The sequence below is a fragment of the Miniopterus schreibersii genome (assembly GCF_964146895.1).
Source record: "Miniopterus schreibersii genome assembly, chromosome: 3".
NCBI lineage: Eukaryota > Metazoa > Chordata > Mammalia > Chiroptera > Miniopteridae > Miniopterus > Miniopterus schreibersii.
This window is the reverse complement of record NC_138103.1, coordinates 7420819-7439063: the sequence shown is the minus strand read 5'-3', so window position 1 is coordinate 7439063 and position 18245 is coordinate 7420819. Positions and strand designations below refer to the sequence as shown.

Sequence of the window (18245 nt, the reverse complement as noted above, 5' to 3'; positions counted from 1 at the left end):
GACCTTTACAAGCCGGCCCTGGGGAGCCCCGCGCTGACGGCAGCGGACGGAGCCGGCAGGGGCCGGGGGCCCAGACGCCACCCGTGGGAAAGCCCGGCGCGCGCCGGCGCGGGTCACGTGACGGCCGCGGGGCCGCGCGGGGCCGCGTCTGGCGCGCGCAGCTGGGCGGGTGAGGCGCGGGCGGGAAGGGGCGAGGCCTCGGGCGGGAAGGGGCGGGGCCTCGGGCGGGGCCGCTGGGGAGAGGCGGGCGGGCGGGAGGGGAGGAGTGGAGATGGCGGCGGCGGCGGCGGCGGCGGCTCAGGGGGGCGGGGGCGGGGAGCCCCGGGGAGCCGACGGGGTGGACCCGGGGGTCTCGGGGGAAGTGGAGGTAGTGAAGGGGCAGCCGTTCGACGTGGGCCCGCGGTACTCGCAGCTGCAGTACATCGGCGAGGGCGCGTACGGCATGGTCAGGTGAGGGGGCGTTCCGGGGCAGGGGGCGTCCCAGGGGGAGGGAGCTGGGGGGCCGGGAGGGTGCTGGGTGCTGAGTACTTTCTGGGCCTTGGAGATCCGTGGTCCTGAAGCGGCAGGGGCTTCGCGAGGCGGGGGAGCGTCCCTGGGAGAGGGCCTTTGAGCGCTTTCTGCGTGCGTTCGAAGGAGAGGGGCTTGGAGCCTTTGAACCGACCATTCCGTAATGGAGGGAGGGGCATCTGAGTATATGGCGGGGAGCTGCGGGGACCTTGGGGACCTTGGAGACATGGGGTGAGGTGAAGAGAATAGTGTTCTTCGGACGATTCTATCCTTAGCGAAGAGGGAATGAAGGACCCTCCTTTGGGGAGAGGATGCCTTGGATTCCCTCCCCCAGGGGGGCCTGCCAAGGAGTTTGGGAAAGAAGAGCAGAACTCAGGGCTGGCCAGGGTGGGGCAGTGCTTTGGGCCTAGGGCCAGGGGCCCAGTGAGCCATGAGGGGTCCAGGAGTGCCTCCCTGCAACTTTTAGGAGGGGTCTGTCAGTTCTCCCAAACCTGCTGTGTGCCCTGGGCATTTGTGCATCTGGGAACAGCCCTGCTGCCCAGGTACCTTGCCCTGACAGCCGTGCCTGCCCTGTCCCTTCCCTCCAGGTCCTCCTATGACTCCTTCCTTCTCCCTGTATTTGCCTCACTGTATGTCCTCCACTCATCTCCCAGCCCCTGGACCTGTCTTGGGTTGAGGGAGCCCATCATGGGAAGGGGAGGGTGAGGGGTCCGGGCAACTAGAATGGAAAGGGTTGAGGAGAGGGGAAGTCTGTGAGCGGTCAGTCTCTTCCTCTCTTTGTGAAGTCACTGAAGGACTGCCTGGCTGGTCCCCAGCTTTCTCCCTGGAGATCCCAGGCCTTCACAGCAGGAAGGAACCAGCATTGTTTACGACTTGGCCAGAGCCCTCTCTTGCTCCCTCCCTTCCCTGCCATGGCCTGGGTGGGGCCACCAGGCCTGGACTCCCCCTTTGTAAGACCACACCAACAATACCTCTCTGGCCCTCTCAGCTCAGCTTACGACCATGTACGTGAGACACGCGTGGCCATCAAGAAAATCAGCCCCTTCGAGCATCAGACCTACTGCCAGCGCACGCTGCGGGAAATCCAGATCTTGCTGCGCTTCCGCCATGAGAATGTCATCAGCATCCGAGACATTCTTCGGGCACCTACCCTGGATGCCATGAGGGACGTGTATCCTTCACCTTGGCCAGCTGGCTGGCCAGGCACGGCCTCAGAGTTGGGCTGGGAGAACATTGGGTTTCTTTCTGTTTCCTTCTTCCCTGTCACCCTCCAAAACAAACCCAGTAAAAGAAACCTTCTAGCAGAAAAGAGGCCACTGAATGTAAGAGGACTGAGAGGCCTCAGATGAATCCTGGCCTGCCACAGCCAGGCAGTGTGGCCTTGGGCAAGTCTGTTCTCTATTCTGTGCCTCTGTGGGGGGCTGGGCAAGATGGTCTCTATGGGTGCTTGTCTTCTGACATGTGCCTGCAGTTTTGTGACATGATCCAGCCTCTGCCCACAGTCTTTGTTTAACAGACTATTCTTTCCCCTCTGGGTCCTCAAACTGGAAGACAAGCAGACAAAGAGAAAACTGCTCTTTTTTGAGGGCCTACTATGAGTCAGGTGCAGTGCATACCTAGGGCTTTAACATTTCTAATTCCACCTCCCAACTGCCCTATGAGATGGATCTCAGCTCCCTGATGATGAAATTGAATCTCAGAAAGCCTAAAATCAAGTGCTGCTATTGCTGTCTGCCCCTCCTCCAAAAGAGGCCCGGTCCTATCTCCAGGACCTCTCACTCAGAGATCCACCCCAGTCAACTGTGGACTTGCACCTTACCCAGGGAGGGACAGCCTTGTCTTTATTGCCCTACCCCCATGTCACTTTCCTAGTTTGTTGTCCACTTCCTGCCTGGCCCTGTTGTTAGCAGCTTGTAATACCCGTCACCTCTCCCCCACTCCACCCACCCCCAGGCAGTCCCAGTTCTCCACCCAAGCATGGGGATTAGTACTGCAGTGTCTGCAGCTCCCACCACAAACTGTGGGCAGGAAACCTCCACATTCACTCCCAGCTCACTGTGTGACCTTCGCATCTGAGTGGGCCTCTTCATCTATCAAACAGCAGGGTTGGTCCATATGTTCTCAGAAGGCCCTTTTGAGGCTGATTCTAAAAGATAGCCCTGACTTATTCTTGCAAGAGACAAGCTAAAAGACATTTATGTATGTATGTATGTTTAATCTTAAAATATATAAGGACATTTACTCCTCTGTCTTCTGATGTGCATGGCCAAGCACTCTTTGAGTAGGAGCATGCTGTTGGGAGTTTCTCCTCATTTGTCTTGCACAAACCATTCCCATAAGGTAGGCATTTATTTTTAAGCAAACATTTATTGCATGCCAGATGGTATTCATACATTATCTCATTTAACCCTCTCAACAGCCATTTGGCTCAGGCATTTATAATGGCAATACTAGTTCATGATTGCTAAACACTTACAATGTGCCAAGCACTGGGCTGGCTGCTTTACATGGGTCATCTCATCTCATTGTCAAAACCACTCTCAAAAAAACCATTCTTTCCCCTACTTTTCAGATGAAAAAATAGAGGTGCAGACAGGTTGAGGTTATAAAACCAATGAGCAGTGGAGTGGGGATTTCAGGCACCAGCAGGTTAACCCCAGAGCTACTGCTCTTAACTGTGAAGTTCTCCTGCCTCCCACAGTGTGTTGTCCCCATTTTTCCCAGTAGGTAAACTGAGGCCACAGAACTGAAGGGCTTTTGCTCAGGTTCCTCAGCTGAGATGCAGCAGAGGCCCCGAGCCCAACTGCTGAGTATGGGCCTTGCCCAGCTCGTGATATGGGTTGGCAGATCTGTTGAATCCTAGGGGTGCCAGCTGGAGGGGATGTGAAGCGTGGTCACCAGAGCCCATTCTTCTTAACAAAGTGCCTTCTGCTACCCCCACCTGTGGGGTCTCCGATACCATCCTCAGCTACATTGTGCAGGACCTGATGGAGACAGACCTGTACAAGTTGCTCAAAAGCCAGCAGCTGAGCAACGACCACGTCTGCTACTTCCTCTACCAGATCCTTCGGGGCCTCAAGTATATCCACTCAGCCAACGTGCTCCACCGGGATTTAAAGCCCTCCAACCTGCTCATCAACACCACCTGCGACCTTAAGGTCAGAGGATTGGGTGCCTGTTCCCTCTCTGGGTCTTGGGCTTCCATTTGACTAATAGTCCCCTGGAATAGGAGAGCATTGCAAGCAGAGGGAACCACATGGGCAGAGGCATGGTGATGTGATTGCTTGGGCCGTAGAGACCTTGAGCACCGAGCTTAGCGGCCTGGCTTGGATTCTAGATCTGCGATTTTGGCCTGGCCCGGATTGCCGATCCTGAGCATGACCACACTGGCTTCCTGACAGAATATGTGGCCACACGCTGGTACCGGGCCCCAGAGATCATGCTTAACTCCAAGGTAGGGGGGCCACCCATCCCCAAAGGGAAGGGGCCAGGTCACAGAAAGAACTGGAGCTATCTCTGAGCCAGGCAATGACCCTTATGCCCCCTGGGCCGTGTCACATTACTCTGCTCCTTGGGATCTGGAAAGAAGCTAAGCATTAGCTCTTCCTGGGCTCTACTCTCTGCCTCCCTGAAGCATTAAATCTAGGTTGGGGTGGTGGTTTGGCCCAGACAACAGGGACCTGTTGAGGCTGGCCCAGGAGCCCACCACTTTCTCTTTCTCCCCAGGGCTACACCAAGTCCATTGACATCTGGTCTGTGGGCTGCATTCTGGCTGAGATGCTCTCCAACCGGCCCATCTTCCCTGGCAAGCACTACCTGGACCAGCTCAACCACATTCTGGGTGAGGGGGCCTGGCCAGCTGAGTGGAAGGGAGATTAGCCTATTGTAGGTGAGATGTCTTTAGGGTCAGGGCCGGTGAGTCTATAGGAATCGGATCAGGGGTACCACCATGTTTGGAGCCTCTACAGCATCTCACAGTATTTGAAGGCGATGTAGATACTATCCCATTTGATACATGGGAAAAGCAAGGCCACACCCCATACTTAGGAAGTGGTGGAGCTGAGATTTGAACTGAGGGCTGCCCGAATCCAGACCCCTTACTTCACCACCATAGTATTGGCTGGGAGATAACCGTGAGGGCCCGGAATGGGTTGGTGGGAGCTCTTGTTCTTGGCTCCTTCTGTTCCCAGAAGGGAGAGAAGATCTCTCACAAGTCACCTGCCCTACCCACAGGTATCCTGGGCTCCCCATCCCAGGAGGACCTGAATTGTATCATCAACATGAAGGCCCGAAACTACCTGCAGTCTCTGCCTTCCAAGACCAAGGTGGCCTGGTCCAAGCTATTCCCCAAGTCGGACTCCAAAGGTGAGAGAGAGACATGGGGGCTGATATGGGATAAAAACTGGGTGCATGAGCCCAGCAGCTGCCTGAGTAGACAGGCCCCCTAGGCATAGAGAAGCAAAACTTCCCTAACTTTCCCTTTGACCCCTGATTCCTGCCCTTCCTTAGCCCTTGACCTGCTGGACCGGATGTTGACCTTTAACCCCAATAAACGGATTACAGTAGAAGAAGCCCTGGCTCACCCCTACCTGGAGCAGTACTATGACCCAACAGATGAGGTGGGTCAGCCAACAGCAGCAGGTCTGGTGGGTAAGTGGGTGGGTAGGCATCTCAGTATCTGGCCTGAGCCTTACTTCTATGCCCCACAGCCAGTGGCGGAGGAACCTTTCACCTTTGACATGGAGCTGGATGATCTACCCAAGGAGAGGCTGAAGGAGCTCATATTCCAGGAGACAGCCCGCTTCCAGCCTGGGGTGCTGGAGGCCACCTAGCCTGAACAGATGTCTCTGCTCCCTGGGGCTTGGTGAGTGTTCTCCACCACCCACACACTGATTCACCCAGATACTAGGGTACCCAATGTACCATACAGTCAAAAGCTTGCTCATTCCCATGATCCATGTGTATGGTATCAAGAGAAGGGCCAGATCCTGTGCAGGCCACAGACCTGTGGTCTACCAGTCTTCATGTCCCTCCTCTTTTCCCACAGCCCCAAATGTCTCCCACCTGTTAATACCCTGCATCCTCCAGCCTCAGTAGCCATTCTGGAACCTCAGAGGTCACTGAGGGCCTCTCTCAACCATCTGGGGACCAGAGCCAGGTTTTGCCTCTCCCGATATGGGCAGAGAGGCAGGTGGGGCCATAATTGCTTTGGGAGGAGCTAGCAGCACTCAGCCTGACCCAGATGCCATGCTTTCTCACACCTGGTGCCCAGGTCAGCAGTTCACACACCTTTGGGGGACTCTGCGGGGCCTTCCCTAACCCACACTGCTCTTCCCTCCTCCAGTCTCCTTTCTTTCTGCCCTATAGCCTAAAAAAAGGAAGGCAGACACACTTGGGTTCAAACTCCAGCTAAGACACCTCACCTCTGCACCTCAGTTTCCTGGGACAGTCCTGATAACAAGAGCAAGCACAGATCACTAAGCATTGTTCTAAGAGGTTTCTGTGTATGAGTTCATTTAATCCTTATAGCAGTACTATGAGATAGGTACAATGTTATCCCCATTTACAGATAAGGAAACTGAGACACATCTCACTCAACTATAAGGATAAAATGAGAGAAGTTGAGGTCAGGGCTCTGGCAGGTGCTCTCATGGGTGCTAATGGCTCCTTTCCTGCCTGCCTTTTTGTTTAGGCCCTGCCTCCTGCCTGCCCCTTCCCTGCTGGACTGTTAGAAAATGGACACTGTGCCCAGCCCGGACCCCCGCAGCCCAGGTCGGGACACAGGGTGGGCCTGGCCACCTACCCTTGCTTTGCTCAGGCCTCCTGCTTTAGGCAGGCCAAGGCTCCCTCCATCCCATCCCCTCCCTCCCAGGACCTGCAGGGCTCAGGTGGCCCCAAAGCAAATTCCCCTCAGCTGTCCTGCCTTCCTCTACCCAGCCATCCCAGTCTGATAGTTCTGGAATCAAAGGGCTCTGGCTGCCCTGTGACCTACTGAAGGATGGTGGGGGATGGGGGACACTGAGTAGGGGACTCATGGCCAGCCCTGCCCCACTCACCTCATTAAAACCCCACCCATTTTCCCTCAAGGAACATTCCTAAGGCTCAAGGGCTAGTATCTTTGAGGAGCAGGGCCCTGCCTAAACCCCCTTCCCCCTAAGCTGCCACATCTAACGCTCCTGCTGCTTCTGTGTGTGGTGAACAGAAGTGGAGGTGGGGGGGCTCGTGGAGAGCCCAGTGCCCCTGCCCACCCCTGTGCCTGTATCTAATATATAAATATAGAGATGTGTATATGATGGCCTTGGCTCTGTCTGTGTTTGCCGATGCTGTGTCACTCACCCTTGCGGCTTTGAAGACTGACACTCCAGCCCAGCTGCTTCCCAGCTGTGGCTTTACCTGGCCCTGGTGACCTTTGGCTCCCCAACTGGCCAGGGTAAAGATGGGAGTGTAAGAAGCTCTGGATTCCTGGACAGAGTGGGGTCAATTTCCCCCTTAGTCACTGTCCTCTGCCCTCTCTAATGTCTTCCTAACTGGCTGGGGTGATTCAGGGGCGACTTGGGCACCCTACACACCCAGGATTTTCTGGAAAAGGCAAGGGGTGGTGTGTTGTATCCCCTGGCCACACACATGAGTGGTCAGGGGAAGGTTATAGCAGACCTGGAAGGTAACCTGACTCTCCCAGTGTGGCCAAGGAGAGGGAGGCGCTGGAGTCTGAAGGGTCTGTGGGTGTGAGGGCCCAGAGCTGCCTGGCCTCTCTTCCTGCCTGTACTCCATACCCAGCTGAGCCCTGCAGCCTGGCCCTGGGCCAGCAGCAGGCTGAGCAGGTCTCAGGGGCGTGGTGGTGACCAGTGGTGGAACCAGCCTACATCAGCCAGGCAATCGGTGAGGCAGCACAATTAATCGGGGACAGCTGAGCTCGCGGCAGCCGGAGCCCAGGGAGGCAGTGCGGCCATGAGCTCCCTGCTGTACTATGCCCTGCCCGCCCTGGGCAGCTATGCCCTGCTCTCGGTCTTCTTCCTGCGCTGGCCTCGCCTGCTGCACACACCCTGGGTTCCAGCCTTCCGTCTGCGCCTGGGGGCCCACCGGGGAGGTGAGCTGGTGTGGGGGAGAAGGGAGGACATCGGCTACTGCGGTGGAATAAGGAGAGCAAGACATGTGCCAAGGTGGACAGCAGAGAGGGTGCGGTCTGAGGGGCGAAATTTTAGAAAGAGGGCAGGCCGAGGTCAGAGAGCCAGTGGCAGTGCAAGGTGTGGAATGAGGAAAAAGGCTGCTTGCTCCACCTGGGCCCACGGGTCATGAGGCAGGGGTGAGGCGAGGGGAGGAGGGAGGGGCCGGCCCCCAGGGACCCACCGCGCTGCCCCACACAGGATCTGGAGAAAGGCTGGAGAACACCATGGAGGCCATGGAGAAGTGAGTGCACCTGCCCAGCAAGCCCAGCTGCTGCGTAAGGTGGTGTCAGCGGTGTGGCATGAAGCCAAGGGGTGCCATTTACTTCCTAGTATGGGTGACTGGAGCACCCTGGAGGCATCACACCGCCTGCATATCCTGCTTTAAACTGCCCCATGCTCCCCTAACCCTCCCCACCACCCTCCAGTCCGGCCTGTCCCTGTGCCCCACACACCACTGACCTTTGCTTCCATAGTTCCATGGCTCAGCGAGCAGACCTTCTGGAGCTGGACTGTCAGCTTACCCGGGATGGTGTGGTGGTGGTGTCACACGATGAGAACCTGTACCGCCAGTCAGGCGTGAATAGGGCTGTGGGCAGCCTGGAGTTTGAGGTGGGCCTTGCCCTAGCCCCCCACCATACCTAGAGAGCCTCCATGAGAGCCTCCTAGTGACATGCGCCCTGCTCTCCCCAGGAGCTGCCCCTCTACAGGAAAGAGCTGGAGGTTTACTTCTCACCAGGTAAGAGTATGGGCCGTGAGCCCGGGGCTGGGCCAGCCTGAGTGGAGTCATGGGCTCGACCTCTGCCCCCTCTTCTCTGGGACTTGCCCCTCTTCCCCTGGGTTCTCACCCCCACCCCACCAATCCTCTGATGTCGCTTCCCACAACCCCCAGGCCACTTTGCACACGGGTCCGACAGGCACATGGTGCGCCTGGAAGACTTGTTCCAGAGGTTCCCTCGGACGCCCATGAGTGTGGAGGTCAAAGGGGGAAATGAGAAGCTCATTCACCAGGTGGTGCTGTGGGCAGGGGGTGGGGAGGAGGGCAGGCCTGCAGAGAGGCCTAACTCCCCTTCATCTCCTCTCCTCCTCCTTCCAGATAGCCATCCTGGTGAGGCACTTTGACCGCAATGAAATCACCATCTGGGCCTCAGAGAAGAGCTCAGTCATGAAGAAGTGCAAGGCTGCCGTGAGTCCCTTTTCCCTCCCTGCTCCAGCAGCCCCTCCTCCCAGGAGCTGGAGCCCAATGCCACCTGAGGGGCCTAGGCTAGAGGGCTCTGGGGAGTTGAGGAGGATTTGGAGAGGTGAGGTAGAGGAAGTGTGTGAGCAAAGTCATGCTGGTGGGAACGGATTGGGTGCATTTATGCCTCGAGTGCTCAGCCAAGATGTGGCTTTGATCCTGCAGGTAGTAATTTCCTGAATGTCCCAAAACTGTTTCCCCTGTAGCCCAAGCCTCTCTGCTTCCCCAGGAGCAGACTGATCTCCTCTCACGCCCCCTTGCCTCCCAGAACCCTGAGATGCCGTTCTCCTTCACAAGAGGCCGAGTAATCCGGCTGTTGCTGCTGTATTACCTGGGGCTGCTGCCCTTCTTCCCCATCCCCGAGAAGTTCCTCTTGTGCTTCCTGCCCACCATCATCAACAGGTACCCGCAGGGTCCCCATCTCCCTCCATCTTCCCCCAGGCTCCCAGCTGCTTCTGTCCTCAGAAAAACATGCCCCCATCTGAAGCCCCATTTTGTAGGGTCCCCAGCTCCCCTCAGGATAACCCCCATGGTGCTTTGAAGACAGCGGTTCTCACCCAGCATTCATGAATACCAAGCTGACCATGAACCCCCTGAAATTCAGTGCAGATGTGTGTAGATGTGGATAGAGTTTTAGAACAGAGGGTCCCTTTACTCATCCATTCATCCAACAAATATTTATTGAATGCCTACCCTGTTCCAAGTGCAGTTACACTAGTAATAAAGACCAGTGTGGCTAGGTGAGGCCCTCAGCTTACAGTCTGGCTAGGGAGACAGGCATTAATTAATTATAGCACTGGTTCTGAAAAGGAAAAGCAAGTGTTTTCCTGCTGGGAGACAAGTATTCACAAAGTAACATCTGGGTAAAGTATGAGGAGTTTGGATATTTCACCAGCTCTCAGGCCGGGCACCTCCCTTTGCTTTTGGAGAACTTCTCTGTTGTGGCCCCAGTGCCTCTGCTCCCCTCTGTTGTCATGAGAGAGGGTCCCAGCCAGCTCCCACAATCCTTTGTTACAATGACACCTTTATACTGTAGAACTTTGTGTACATAACTTTTTAAACAGGATTTACAGTGTTTTTACATCCTTTAGTTTAGTTGAGCTTTACTTTGCAGCACCCCAGGAGGTACAGGAATCATGACCCCACAGTACCCATGGAGAAACAGGCTCAGAGAGCTTCTGTCACTTGCTGGAGGTCATACAGCTAGAAGAACAGAGCCTGGTTTGCCCTGAGTCTGACTCCAAAGCCTGCCCTGGGACTTTGTGAAGGCCTCTAAAGTCACCCCTAGAGTGGGACAATTAGGGAGCAAGTAATCGACCCATTAAATGATGTCTGGTCTCAGGAAGCTGGTCAGGCCCAACCAGGAGGACACCCAGATTGTGTGTCCAGTTTGGGAATCAAGCTGGGTTTCAGTCCTGGCCCCACCACAAACTTGCTGTGTGACCTCGGGCAAGTTAATATAGCTCTCCAAGATTTAGTTTCCCCTTCTGCAAAACAGTGAGGGGTGGGCACACCCTCAGAGCATGGAGTCAGGGATATAGGAATATCACTGAACAATGATCTCACTGAACAATGGGTGAATTGTCCGTCTGGCAACTGCAGAGGTTCTTTTAGAGGGGGTAGGTTTCACTGGTCAGGGATCACTACAGCCCCAACTCCCCACCCCTGTGACAGAGAGGCCCGTGGACTGACGGTTATTCCACCTCTCCACAGGACCTACTTCCCATTCTCCTGCTCTGGGCTGAACCAGCTGGCAGCTGTGGTTTCTAAATGGTGAGGTGGGCGAGAAGGCTGGGTAGAGTGTCCCCATAGGGACCTGCCTTTGCCCTTCTCAGTCCCCCCATCATGCCCTTTGCCATCCCCCTCCCCTCCAGGCTCATCATGAGGAAAAGTCTGATCCAGCACCTGGAGCAGCGAGGAGTGCAGGTAAGGCCTGACCCCTCCCCCCTCAGTTCCCAGAGTGGGCCTAGCACACATTCCAGTCACAGCTCTGCCACTGGGCAGGTCACCTTCTGAGTCTTGGAAATGGGGTAATGATATAATTGACTCTTCTGGATGCGTAACTGGTACTTAGCAAGGGCCTGATAAGTGCCAGCCATTATGGTGATGTATTGAACTGTGCCATTCGCTGATGAGGGGCTGGGCAGAGCTCTGACCAGGTCATTTAATTAGCAAACCTTTGTTGAGAATATATTCTAGGCACTATGGTACTGAGGACTGAGTGGGGAGTTACCACAAGGGGAGGGGAGGGAATGAAGCAGATTATCACAGGGGCAACTCTTGGACAGAAAGGAAACAGTATGGTGGTCTGTGGGATCAGAGAAGGCCCTTCTGGAAGAAGTGAGGAGCTGTCTTAAGGGCAGGGGCAAGGGAGAGCATCTCAGGCAAGAGGCCCAGCATGTGGGAAAGCCCAGAGGAGCAAGAGGCCTTGGCAGTCTGAGAAACTGGGAGAGGGGTTCCACCGGGCTACAGTGTGGAGGAAGCAGCACACTCGGAGCTAGAGAAGGTGGCGGAGGCTGCGGCAAGCAACCCAAGGTCCTCAGTAAGGAGTCTAGACTTCAGCCCAAAGGGAAGGGCAACTTTTGAGGGAAGAGACATGATCCAATTGAGATTTGTTGAGTGAGGGTCATGCCAGCCACCATGTGGAGAAGTGATTGTTGGGAGCCATTGTAGAAGCAGAGAGTCTCATGAGGAGACTGATGCTGCCACTGACAGGATTTGGGCTCAACTGTGGGGATGGGTGGAAGCGTTTACTCACAGACAAGCCACTGATTGGATGTGGAGTGAGGATGAGGGAGCTCTTTCAGATCAGCCCTCCCACTCCTTGGGGCTTCATCACAGCCCTAGGAGGCTGGGACAACCATAACTCTTAGTTGTTACATTAGGAAACCCAGGGGTCCAGTGACTTGCCCAAGGCCCAGATCCCATCCCACCTATGTCAGTGCCCACGGGAGAGAACTCAGGAGTCAGGGGAGATCCGGAGCAGCCGCAGTGCAGGCAGACAGAGGCACTGGCATGCTGGTGAACAGTCCGCAACTGCCTGGGGGCAGGGGAAGACACACCCTGATTTGAGCATTTCCTGATGTATGTACTTCTACCTCAGCCAATGTCAGGCTACCAAAATGAAGTCACTGAACATAGAGTTGGGAAGAGGTGTGAGGAAATACTCATTGCAGAGTATTTCCATCGTACACATTTGACAAACATAAATAACCTCCAGAGCATAGGTAGATGGTAAAATGTAGTAGAAATATTAGGAAGTGATGAATTTTTAGATTTTATTGCCTTTGTTGTTTTTGTTGGATTTTTTGGTTTTGGTTTTAAATATATATTTATTGACTTCAGAGAGAGGAAGGGAGAGTGAGAGAGAGAAAAAAACATCAACGATGAGAGAGTTGTCACTGTTCGACTGCCTCCTGCACGCCCCCGACTGGGGATTGAGCCCGTAACCCGGGCATGTGCCCTGACCGGGAATCAAACCTCGATCTCTTGGATCCTAGGTCGACGCTCAACCGCTGAGCCATGCCCAGCCGGGCTGTTTTTGGTTTCTTTGTTTTTTATGTTTTTATTGATTTTAGAGAGAGAAAGATTAATGTGAGAGAGAAACATTGGTCAGTTGCCTCCCATACGTGCCCCTACTGGGGACTGAACGGGAAACCTGGGTATGTGCCCTGATGGGGAATCCAACCTGTGACCTTTTGGTACACAAGACGATGCTCAACCAACTGAGCCACACTAGTCAAACAAAGGGCGATTGCCTTTGTTTTTTATATAGTTTATTGAATTGCAAGTTTATACAATTTAATATTTAATAATGGCTGTGTTCAAAACCAATTTGAAAATTTTCTAAAAATTTAATACTCCCTACCATACTGCTGCTGGGTGGTCCCCACAGAGGAGAGCTCTGGCCATCTGAATGCATGGGGGAGTTCCAGGTAAAGCTGTTTGGAAACTACCAGAACCTCTCTCCCCTCTCAGGTGGTATTTTGGTGCCTTAATGAAGAATCCGATTTTGAAGTGGCCTACAGTCTGGGGGCCACTGGCGTCATGACTGATTACCCTACAGCCCTGAGGCGCTACCTGGACAGCCATAAAGCAGCTGCCCAGGTCTCCTGAGCCAAAGGCCCTTGCCCTCTCCAATGTTTCTCTTTTCCAATAAATATTTTATTTTTAGTCCTTTTTGCGTTCTTTTTTTTGGGGGGGGGTGGAGATGCTAGAAAACTTTAGAGATGGTAGCGTAGGACAGAAGAGGCCAGCCCTAACTGGGCTGACCCACTGGTTCAACCACATTCCAGCCAGAGTAATGCCACACCCTGTGCCAGCCTGGCCTCCACTCTCCTCAGGAATGTCCCTTCAGAGCCACAGATAATGGTTCCATTCTTCTGAGGCCATTAAAAGTGCCAAGCACACAGCAAGGGACTTGACTTGCCCCTGTGGGCCTCCTCACCTGGCTGCAGAGGGTGGGCATGGTTGAGACAGCTGAGTTCAAGGCACCACCCATCTGCTGCCTCAGCCATTCCAACCTTCCACTCCCATGTTTCCTACTCCAGGAGCTCCCCAAATTCCTCAGCCCTCTCCAGCCCTAGTACGTCATTAACTTGAAGCACGTTTGTCTTTCACAAACGTGTACTTACTATTCTAGGCCAGGCTGGGTACTGGGGCCACTGCAGGGGACAAGACAAGTTTAGTGTGGCAGACATGTTTAAACACACTCAGGCGAGAAAGGGAAAGGAGGAAGCCCACAGCAGACACCAACTCAGCCTGGTAGGACAGGGGCATCAGGAGCCTGCCACCTGGAGGAGGTGATGCTCAACAGGAGTAACTGGCTCGTTCCCAGGCTCTGGCTCCCAGGGGTCTAACACTGATGGATACCTTTAGCTCTTCCTTTCCAAGAATCTGTCCTTGATGCTACCGCCAAGACCGTGGGCTCAGGCCAAAGTAAGAATCCCAGCTTTGCCTCTTATCAGCTGGATAACCTCGGGAGAGCCGCTAGACCTCTTTGGACCTCAGTTCCCCCGCCAAAAGAAGAGCAGAAGCTGCCTCGGGATGGCTGCGGGGATTAAGAGTGGGGCAGGGGCGGTGGGTAACGCAGATAATCATGACTATTACGTCCCCGGGGGGCGTGCATCCAGATGCGGTCCCCTCCTAACCCCACGCCAGGTCAGGTCCCTCGGATACGTGCCCCTTCAAGGACCGTGGGAGGCCAGAGGGGCGACGGGGCTGGGTGCGCGCCCGCCCGCTCGCAGGACTGCGGGCTGCAGCCGCATTTCCGGGCCGGCCCGAGCCGGGAGCAGGGGGAGGGCGGCCCAGCCTGCGCTGGCCGCTGAGTGACGCGCCCCCTCATTTGCATGCTGTGCGCCGATTGGCCACGGCGACCGCCGGGACCAGGGGCCGGCCCCCTCCCCCTCCCGCCGCAGCGGCGGCAGCAGCTGGTCTCGGTGTAAACAAGTCGCGGCGACTGCGAACCCGGGCCCGGGTGGGGGACGGCGCCCACCGGGGCCCCCCACTCCCAGGCCAGCCACCCAGGCGGACCGGGCTCCCGCGCGCCCAGGCGAGGTGAGGGCCGCATCATCGGGGCTGCGCGTCGCCCCGCGCCCCCGCCCCGCCAGCGAGGACTGTCCCCTTCCCCGGCGCCCGCCCCCCACCCCCGCGCCCCAGGTGAGCCCCGGGGTCTCAGGTAAGGCTCCGCGATGCAGGTAAGAGTCCCTCGGCATAGACAAGGCCTCAGCGTCCCCAGGTAAGACCTCCTCCCCTCCTTGATGACCCTTCAACTTCAGTGAGGCCTGCAGCCTTCTCCAGGTGAGGGACCTTCTCCGCAGGTGAATCCCCTGTGCCTTACGTGCAGCCGCCCCCTAGCTCCGCCCTCTGCAGTTCGGATGAGGTCCTAGAGACCATCCAATTCCTAACCCCTCGGTGCTCCCCTAAACAGAGAACTGACAGCTCATCCACTCTAAGGCTCCTTCCTCCAGTTTCAATTGCCAGGTCAGCAGGGGTGAGACTGAAAGCAGGTGGGTGACTCATCTTGGGCTCCTCCTAGCCTCAGTTTCCCCGCTGATGCAACTTGAGGCCTCCTCAGTGAGTCAAAACTGAGCTGGCTCTGGCCCCTGGAGAGGCTGCTGGCTCTGGGGAGAGGAGACAGCAGCCAAGTGTGACACAGAGAGATTCCCTAGCCCTGGGCGTGCCTGCTTGTATGTGGCCAGGGTCCTGACAATCCACTCCCTCCCTCCCCAACAGGCACTGGGCTCCCTTTGCTCCCCGTGGGCTGCTCCCCGCGTGGGGCCACTGCCCCTGGCCCCCGCCATGGTGCGGATTTCAAAACCCAAGACGTTTCAGGCCTACTTGGATGATTGTCACCGGAGGTATAGCTGTGCCCACTGCCGTGCTCACCTGGCCAACCACGACGACCTCATCTCCAAGGTAACCAGGTCACAGTTGGGGCTGGAATGAGCGACTAGAAGGGCTGCTTAGCAGCTCCCCACCAATAACCCTGACATTCCCTTCTCTCCCATCCCTTAGTCCTTCCAGGGCAGTCAGGGGCGTGCCTACCTCTTCAATTCTGTGTGAGTATTTGGCCTCCCTTCTTTCTTTCCCTGACCCCTGTTGTGACCTGTAACCCATGGCATCATGCTGAGACTCTCAAAGTCCCCTGGTTCAGGCAAGAAGCTAAGGACAGACACAGTTGGATACAAGCTAGAGGTGGGCTTTGTAATGGCGGGACCCTCCCTGGGACTGCCCCCATGTCCCCACAGGGTGAACGTGGGCTGCGGGCCAGCCGAGGAGCGGGTGCTGCTGACAGGCCTTCATGCTGTCGCTGACATCCACTGCGAGAACTGCAAGACCACTTTGGGCTGGAAATATGTGAGTCAGTGACCTCTGACCCCAGGCTAGCCTTTGACATGACCTCACATCACAAGCAGTCATCTGATAACCTCTCAGGGTGTATAGGCCCAGCTCACACAAGTCAAACAGTCTTTTCATCCCCTGACCATGCTTGCTTTTCTCATATCCTGCCAAGGCTTTTAGAATTTTTCTCTTAACCCATCCCTCCCCTCACAGGCATAAGCACCCCCATTTTAGGGATGGTGATATAATCAGAATTGCCGCTTATTGGATGTTTATTGTTATGCACTGTTATGAGCTTGGCATATACCATTATCTCATCCTGTCCTTGCAACAATCCTGTAGGTAGTCTACCTTATCTCCACTTTACAGAAGAAGAAAGGAAGGCCCAGAGATGTTAGGTAACTTGCCCAAGGTCACACATCCAGCAAGTAACAGAATAGGGACCAGAATTCGACTTTGTTTGATTTTTAACACCAAACCCTTGACCCCAGCTTCTGTTACCATTCAGAGGATCAGAGAAATTGCCCGAGCCCCCACAACAACACAGAGTTTGGGTCCATATACCTGCTTTTCCACTGCCCTCATTGCCACTGCTGCTGTCCAGTGTCTGATTTCACTGCTCTGAGTTTCATTTCCTTATCTGGCAGTGGAGTATAAAGCCACCACCTGGCACCCAAGATTGTTATGGAGATCAGATTAGATGCAGCCAAAGAAGATGCTCTTGGGAAACTGCAGTTGCTTGGAGCTGTGGTGCCTTGGTGATGTGTGTGCCCCAAGCAGAGACATGCGGACACCCCTGACCAGAGTTCACCCTTGGCCCTGCCACAGATTTGCTTTGTGTCCCTGTGCAGGTGGCTTGGCCTCTCTAGACCTTTGTCAGATAAAGAGGTGGCCAGTTTAGAGATCAGAAGCTCAAGTGCTTGCAGGGCCAAGCAAATACTGTGGATATGCAAAATGGGCAACATAGATTGGGGGGTGAGGGGAGGGGCAACCTGTGCCATACTGGAGTGAGCATGGCCTGCCTATACACTAGTATTTCAGTTATTTTTGTTAAACTCTCTGCTGGCCAAACAAAACATGTAGGCCAAAATTGGCACTCGGCTACCAGTTTGTAATCCCTGGATCTTGTATACACTTCCATATCCTCACTGTTGGAGCCAACATTAGTACTTAAAAAGTACCCATGATTCAGAGAGTTCTGTCTATCCCATTAGTGAGAAACTTGGCCCTGTCACTTACCAGCTCTATGTCTGTGGGCAGGTGGCTCAGCTTCTCTGGGTGACAGTTTTCTCATATATGAAATGGGGCCAATCATATCCATGCCCCAACCTCTATCCCTGTTGGTAAGGCCCTCGCTCCAGGGATGACAGCCTCTCCCCTCCTTTCAGGAACAGGCCTTCGAGAGCAGCCAGAAGTACAAAGAGGGGAAGTACATCATTGAACTCAACCACATGATCAAAGACAACGGCTGGGACTGACCCCTGCTCTTGCCCCATGTGGCTCCAGCCTGGCCTGGCCGCCAGGGGGCGCCACTGGCTTCCCTTCGCTGCCGGAAAGGAGCTCTGGACCCTCAGAGCCCCTGCAGAGGAAGGATTCAGCTCCTGTACATATATTTTATTGCATGCACTGTGACCTTGGGGGGAGATCCGAGGTGGATGACACCACCCCCACCCCCCACCTCCCTGCGATCTGGCTGGCTTGGATCTCATTTTTTAACCTTCCTGCCCCGCCTACCCTATAGATATGGCCTGTGTGCTGTTTCTCTTAGCCCAGTGCAACATCTGCCCTGTGAACGCCCACTGGGCCCCTCTTACCGCACGCGTGTCTGCTCCCCTTGTTCTGTAGCGTTTGTATATAATAAAACAATGGAGTGGAGACAGCCCCGGGCGTATGTGGAATCGGGAAGGAGAAACTCAAGTGCAGATTTTTGCCTCTATGCACCTGTTCCCTTCTGAGCCCCAGTGGGGCAGTGGGTAGGCACCGCTGCCAAAGGTGGAAGTCTGTGCTCCTGGGGCCTCGCTTCAGCCATCTTCTCTAGGACCCAGGACAGGTCTCACTGCCTGTCATTCCCGAGCCCACTCTGGCTCCCTAGACCTTGACCTCGGCTGATCTGCATCTTCTCAACCTCAGTGTTTTGCCATCGCCCAGCAGCGTATCTCGATCTTCTCAGGCCCAAGCTGGTGCTGGGCCTGCTGGGAAGTGTAGTTCCCGGGGTTGCCGAACATGGGACCTTCTGGGAAACCCAGGCTCCAGCTGGGTGGAGACTGTATTGCTGTGGGGACCTCTAAACTTTTGAGACTTGGATAAGGGCGGAGAAGGAGAACCAGGAAGGACTCCAGGGTTCAGCCTTAGGCTGCGGACTCCAGTGCCCTGCGTAACAGTGTGCTCCGGCTGTGGCCCTCCAGTCCTGCTCTTTCCCTCCATTCATGCTTCATCCTTCCAAGCCCCATCCTCCAAGTGAATTGGGGGGAGACGGGGGGGGGGGGGGCTGGTCA

The 18245-nt window shown here is 55.4% G+C and overlaps 3 protein-coding genes across 7 annotated transcripts; all 3 read left to right on the top strand.

Moving 5' to 3' along the window:
- Window positions 1–271: 271 nt before the first annotated feature.
- On the top strand, window positions 272–6800 carry MAPK3 (mitogen-activated protein kinase 3; the record flags this gene model as incomplete). The annotated part of the gene is made up of 9 exons (XM_081133729.1): window positions 272–450; window positions 1496–1678; window positions 3476–3665; window positions 3845–3961; window positions 4234–4348; window positions 4741–4872; window positions 5017–5126; window positions 5217–5371; window positions 6200–6800. The coding sequence occupies 8 exons, from the start codon at window positions 272–274 to the stop codon at window positions 5337–5339; spliced, it is 1149 nt and encodes a 382-aa protein (XP_080989855.1). The 3' UTR covers window positions 5340–5371; window positions 6200–6800.
- GDPD3 (glycerophosphodiester phosphodiesterase domain containing 3) lies at window positions 6777–13086 on the top strand. 2 transcript variants are annotated; one of them, XM_081133730.1, is made up of 10 exons: window positions 6777–7594; window positions 7872–7914; window positions 8147–8282; window positions 8364–8409; window positions 8563–8681; window positions 8767–8856; window positions 9176–9309; window positions 10621–10680; window positions 10782–10833; window positions 12886–13086. In XM_081133730.1, the coding sequence occupies exons 1-10, from the start codon at window positions 7456–7458 to the stop codon at window positions 13021–13023; spliced, it is 957 nt and encodes a 318-aa protein (XP_080989856.1). In that variant the 5' UTR covers window positions 6777–7455; the 3' UTR covers window positions 13024–13086. The 2 variants fall into 2 exon arrangements, with proteins under 2 accessions (XP_080989856.1, XP_080989857.1); XM_081133731.1 differs by having other exon boundaries at window positions 7372–7594; window positions 8563–8648; window positions 12886–13084.
- Window positions 13087–14307: 1221 nt separating this feature from the next.
- YPEL3 (yippee like 3) lies at window positions 14308–17629 on the top strand. Of its 4 annotated transcripts, XM_081131471.1 has the most exons (7): window positions 14308–14463; window positions 14837–14889; window positions 15142–15324; window positions 15424–15467; window positions 15657–15765; window positions 16398–16513; window positions 17139–17629. In XM_081131471.1, the coding sequence occupies exons 3-7, from the start codon at window positions 15208–15210 to the stop codon at window positions 17203–17205; spliced, it is 453 nt and encodes a 150-aa protein (XP_080987597.1). In that variant the 5' UTR covers window positions 14308–14463; window positions 14837–14889; window positions 15142–15207; the 3' UTR covers window positions 17206–17629. The 4 variants fall into 4 exon arrangements, with proteins under 4 accessions (XP_080987597.1, XP_080987599.1, XP_080987600.1 ...); XM_081131473.1 differs by lacking the exon at window positions 14837–14889 and having other exon boundaries at window positions 14312–14463; XM_081131472.1 differs by lacking the exon at window positions 16398–16513 and having other exon boundaries at window positions 14326–14463.
- Window positions 17630–18245: the final 616 nt, after the last annotated feature.

Bases quoted from the DNA above. Each gene is read 5' to 3' on its own strand.
- GDPD3 (XM_081133730.1), top strand. From the start codon at position 7,456: ATGAGCTCCCTGCTGTACTATGCCCTGCCCGCCCTGGGCAGCTATGCC. The intron at 7,595-7,871 runs GTGAGCTGGTGT...TGCCCCACACAG, and splicing joins CCTGGGGGCCCACCGGGGAG to GATCTGGAGAAAGGCTGGAG. The intron at 8,857-9,175 runs GTGAGTCCCTTT...CTTGCCTCCCAG, and splicing joins TGAAGAAGTGCAAGGCTGCC to AACCCTGAGATGCCGTTCTC.
- YPEL3 (XM_081131471.1), top strand. From the start codon at position 15,208: ATGGTGCGGATTTCAAAACCCAAGACGTTTCAGGCCTACTTGGATGAT. The intron at 15,468-15,656 runs GTGAGTATTTGG...ATGTCCCCACAG, and splicing joins GCCTACCTCTTCAATTCTGT to GGTGAACGTGGGCTGCGGGC. The intron at 16,514-17,138 runs GTGTGTGCCCCA...CCCTCCTTTCAG, and splicing joins AGCTGTGGTGCCTTGGTGAT to GAACAGGCCTTCGAGAGCAG.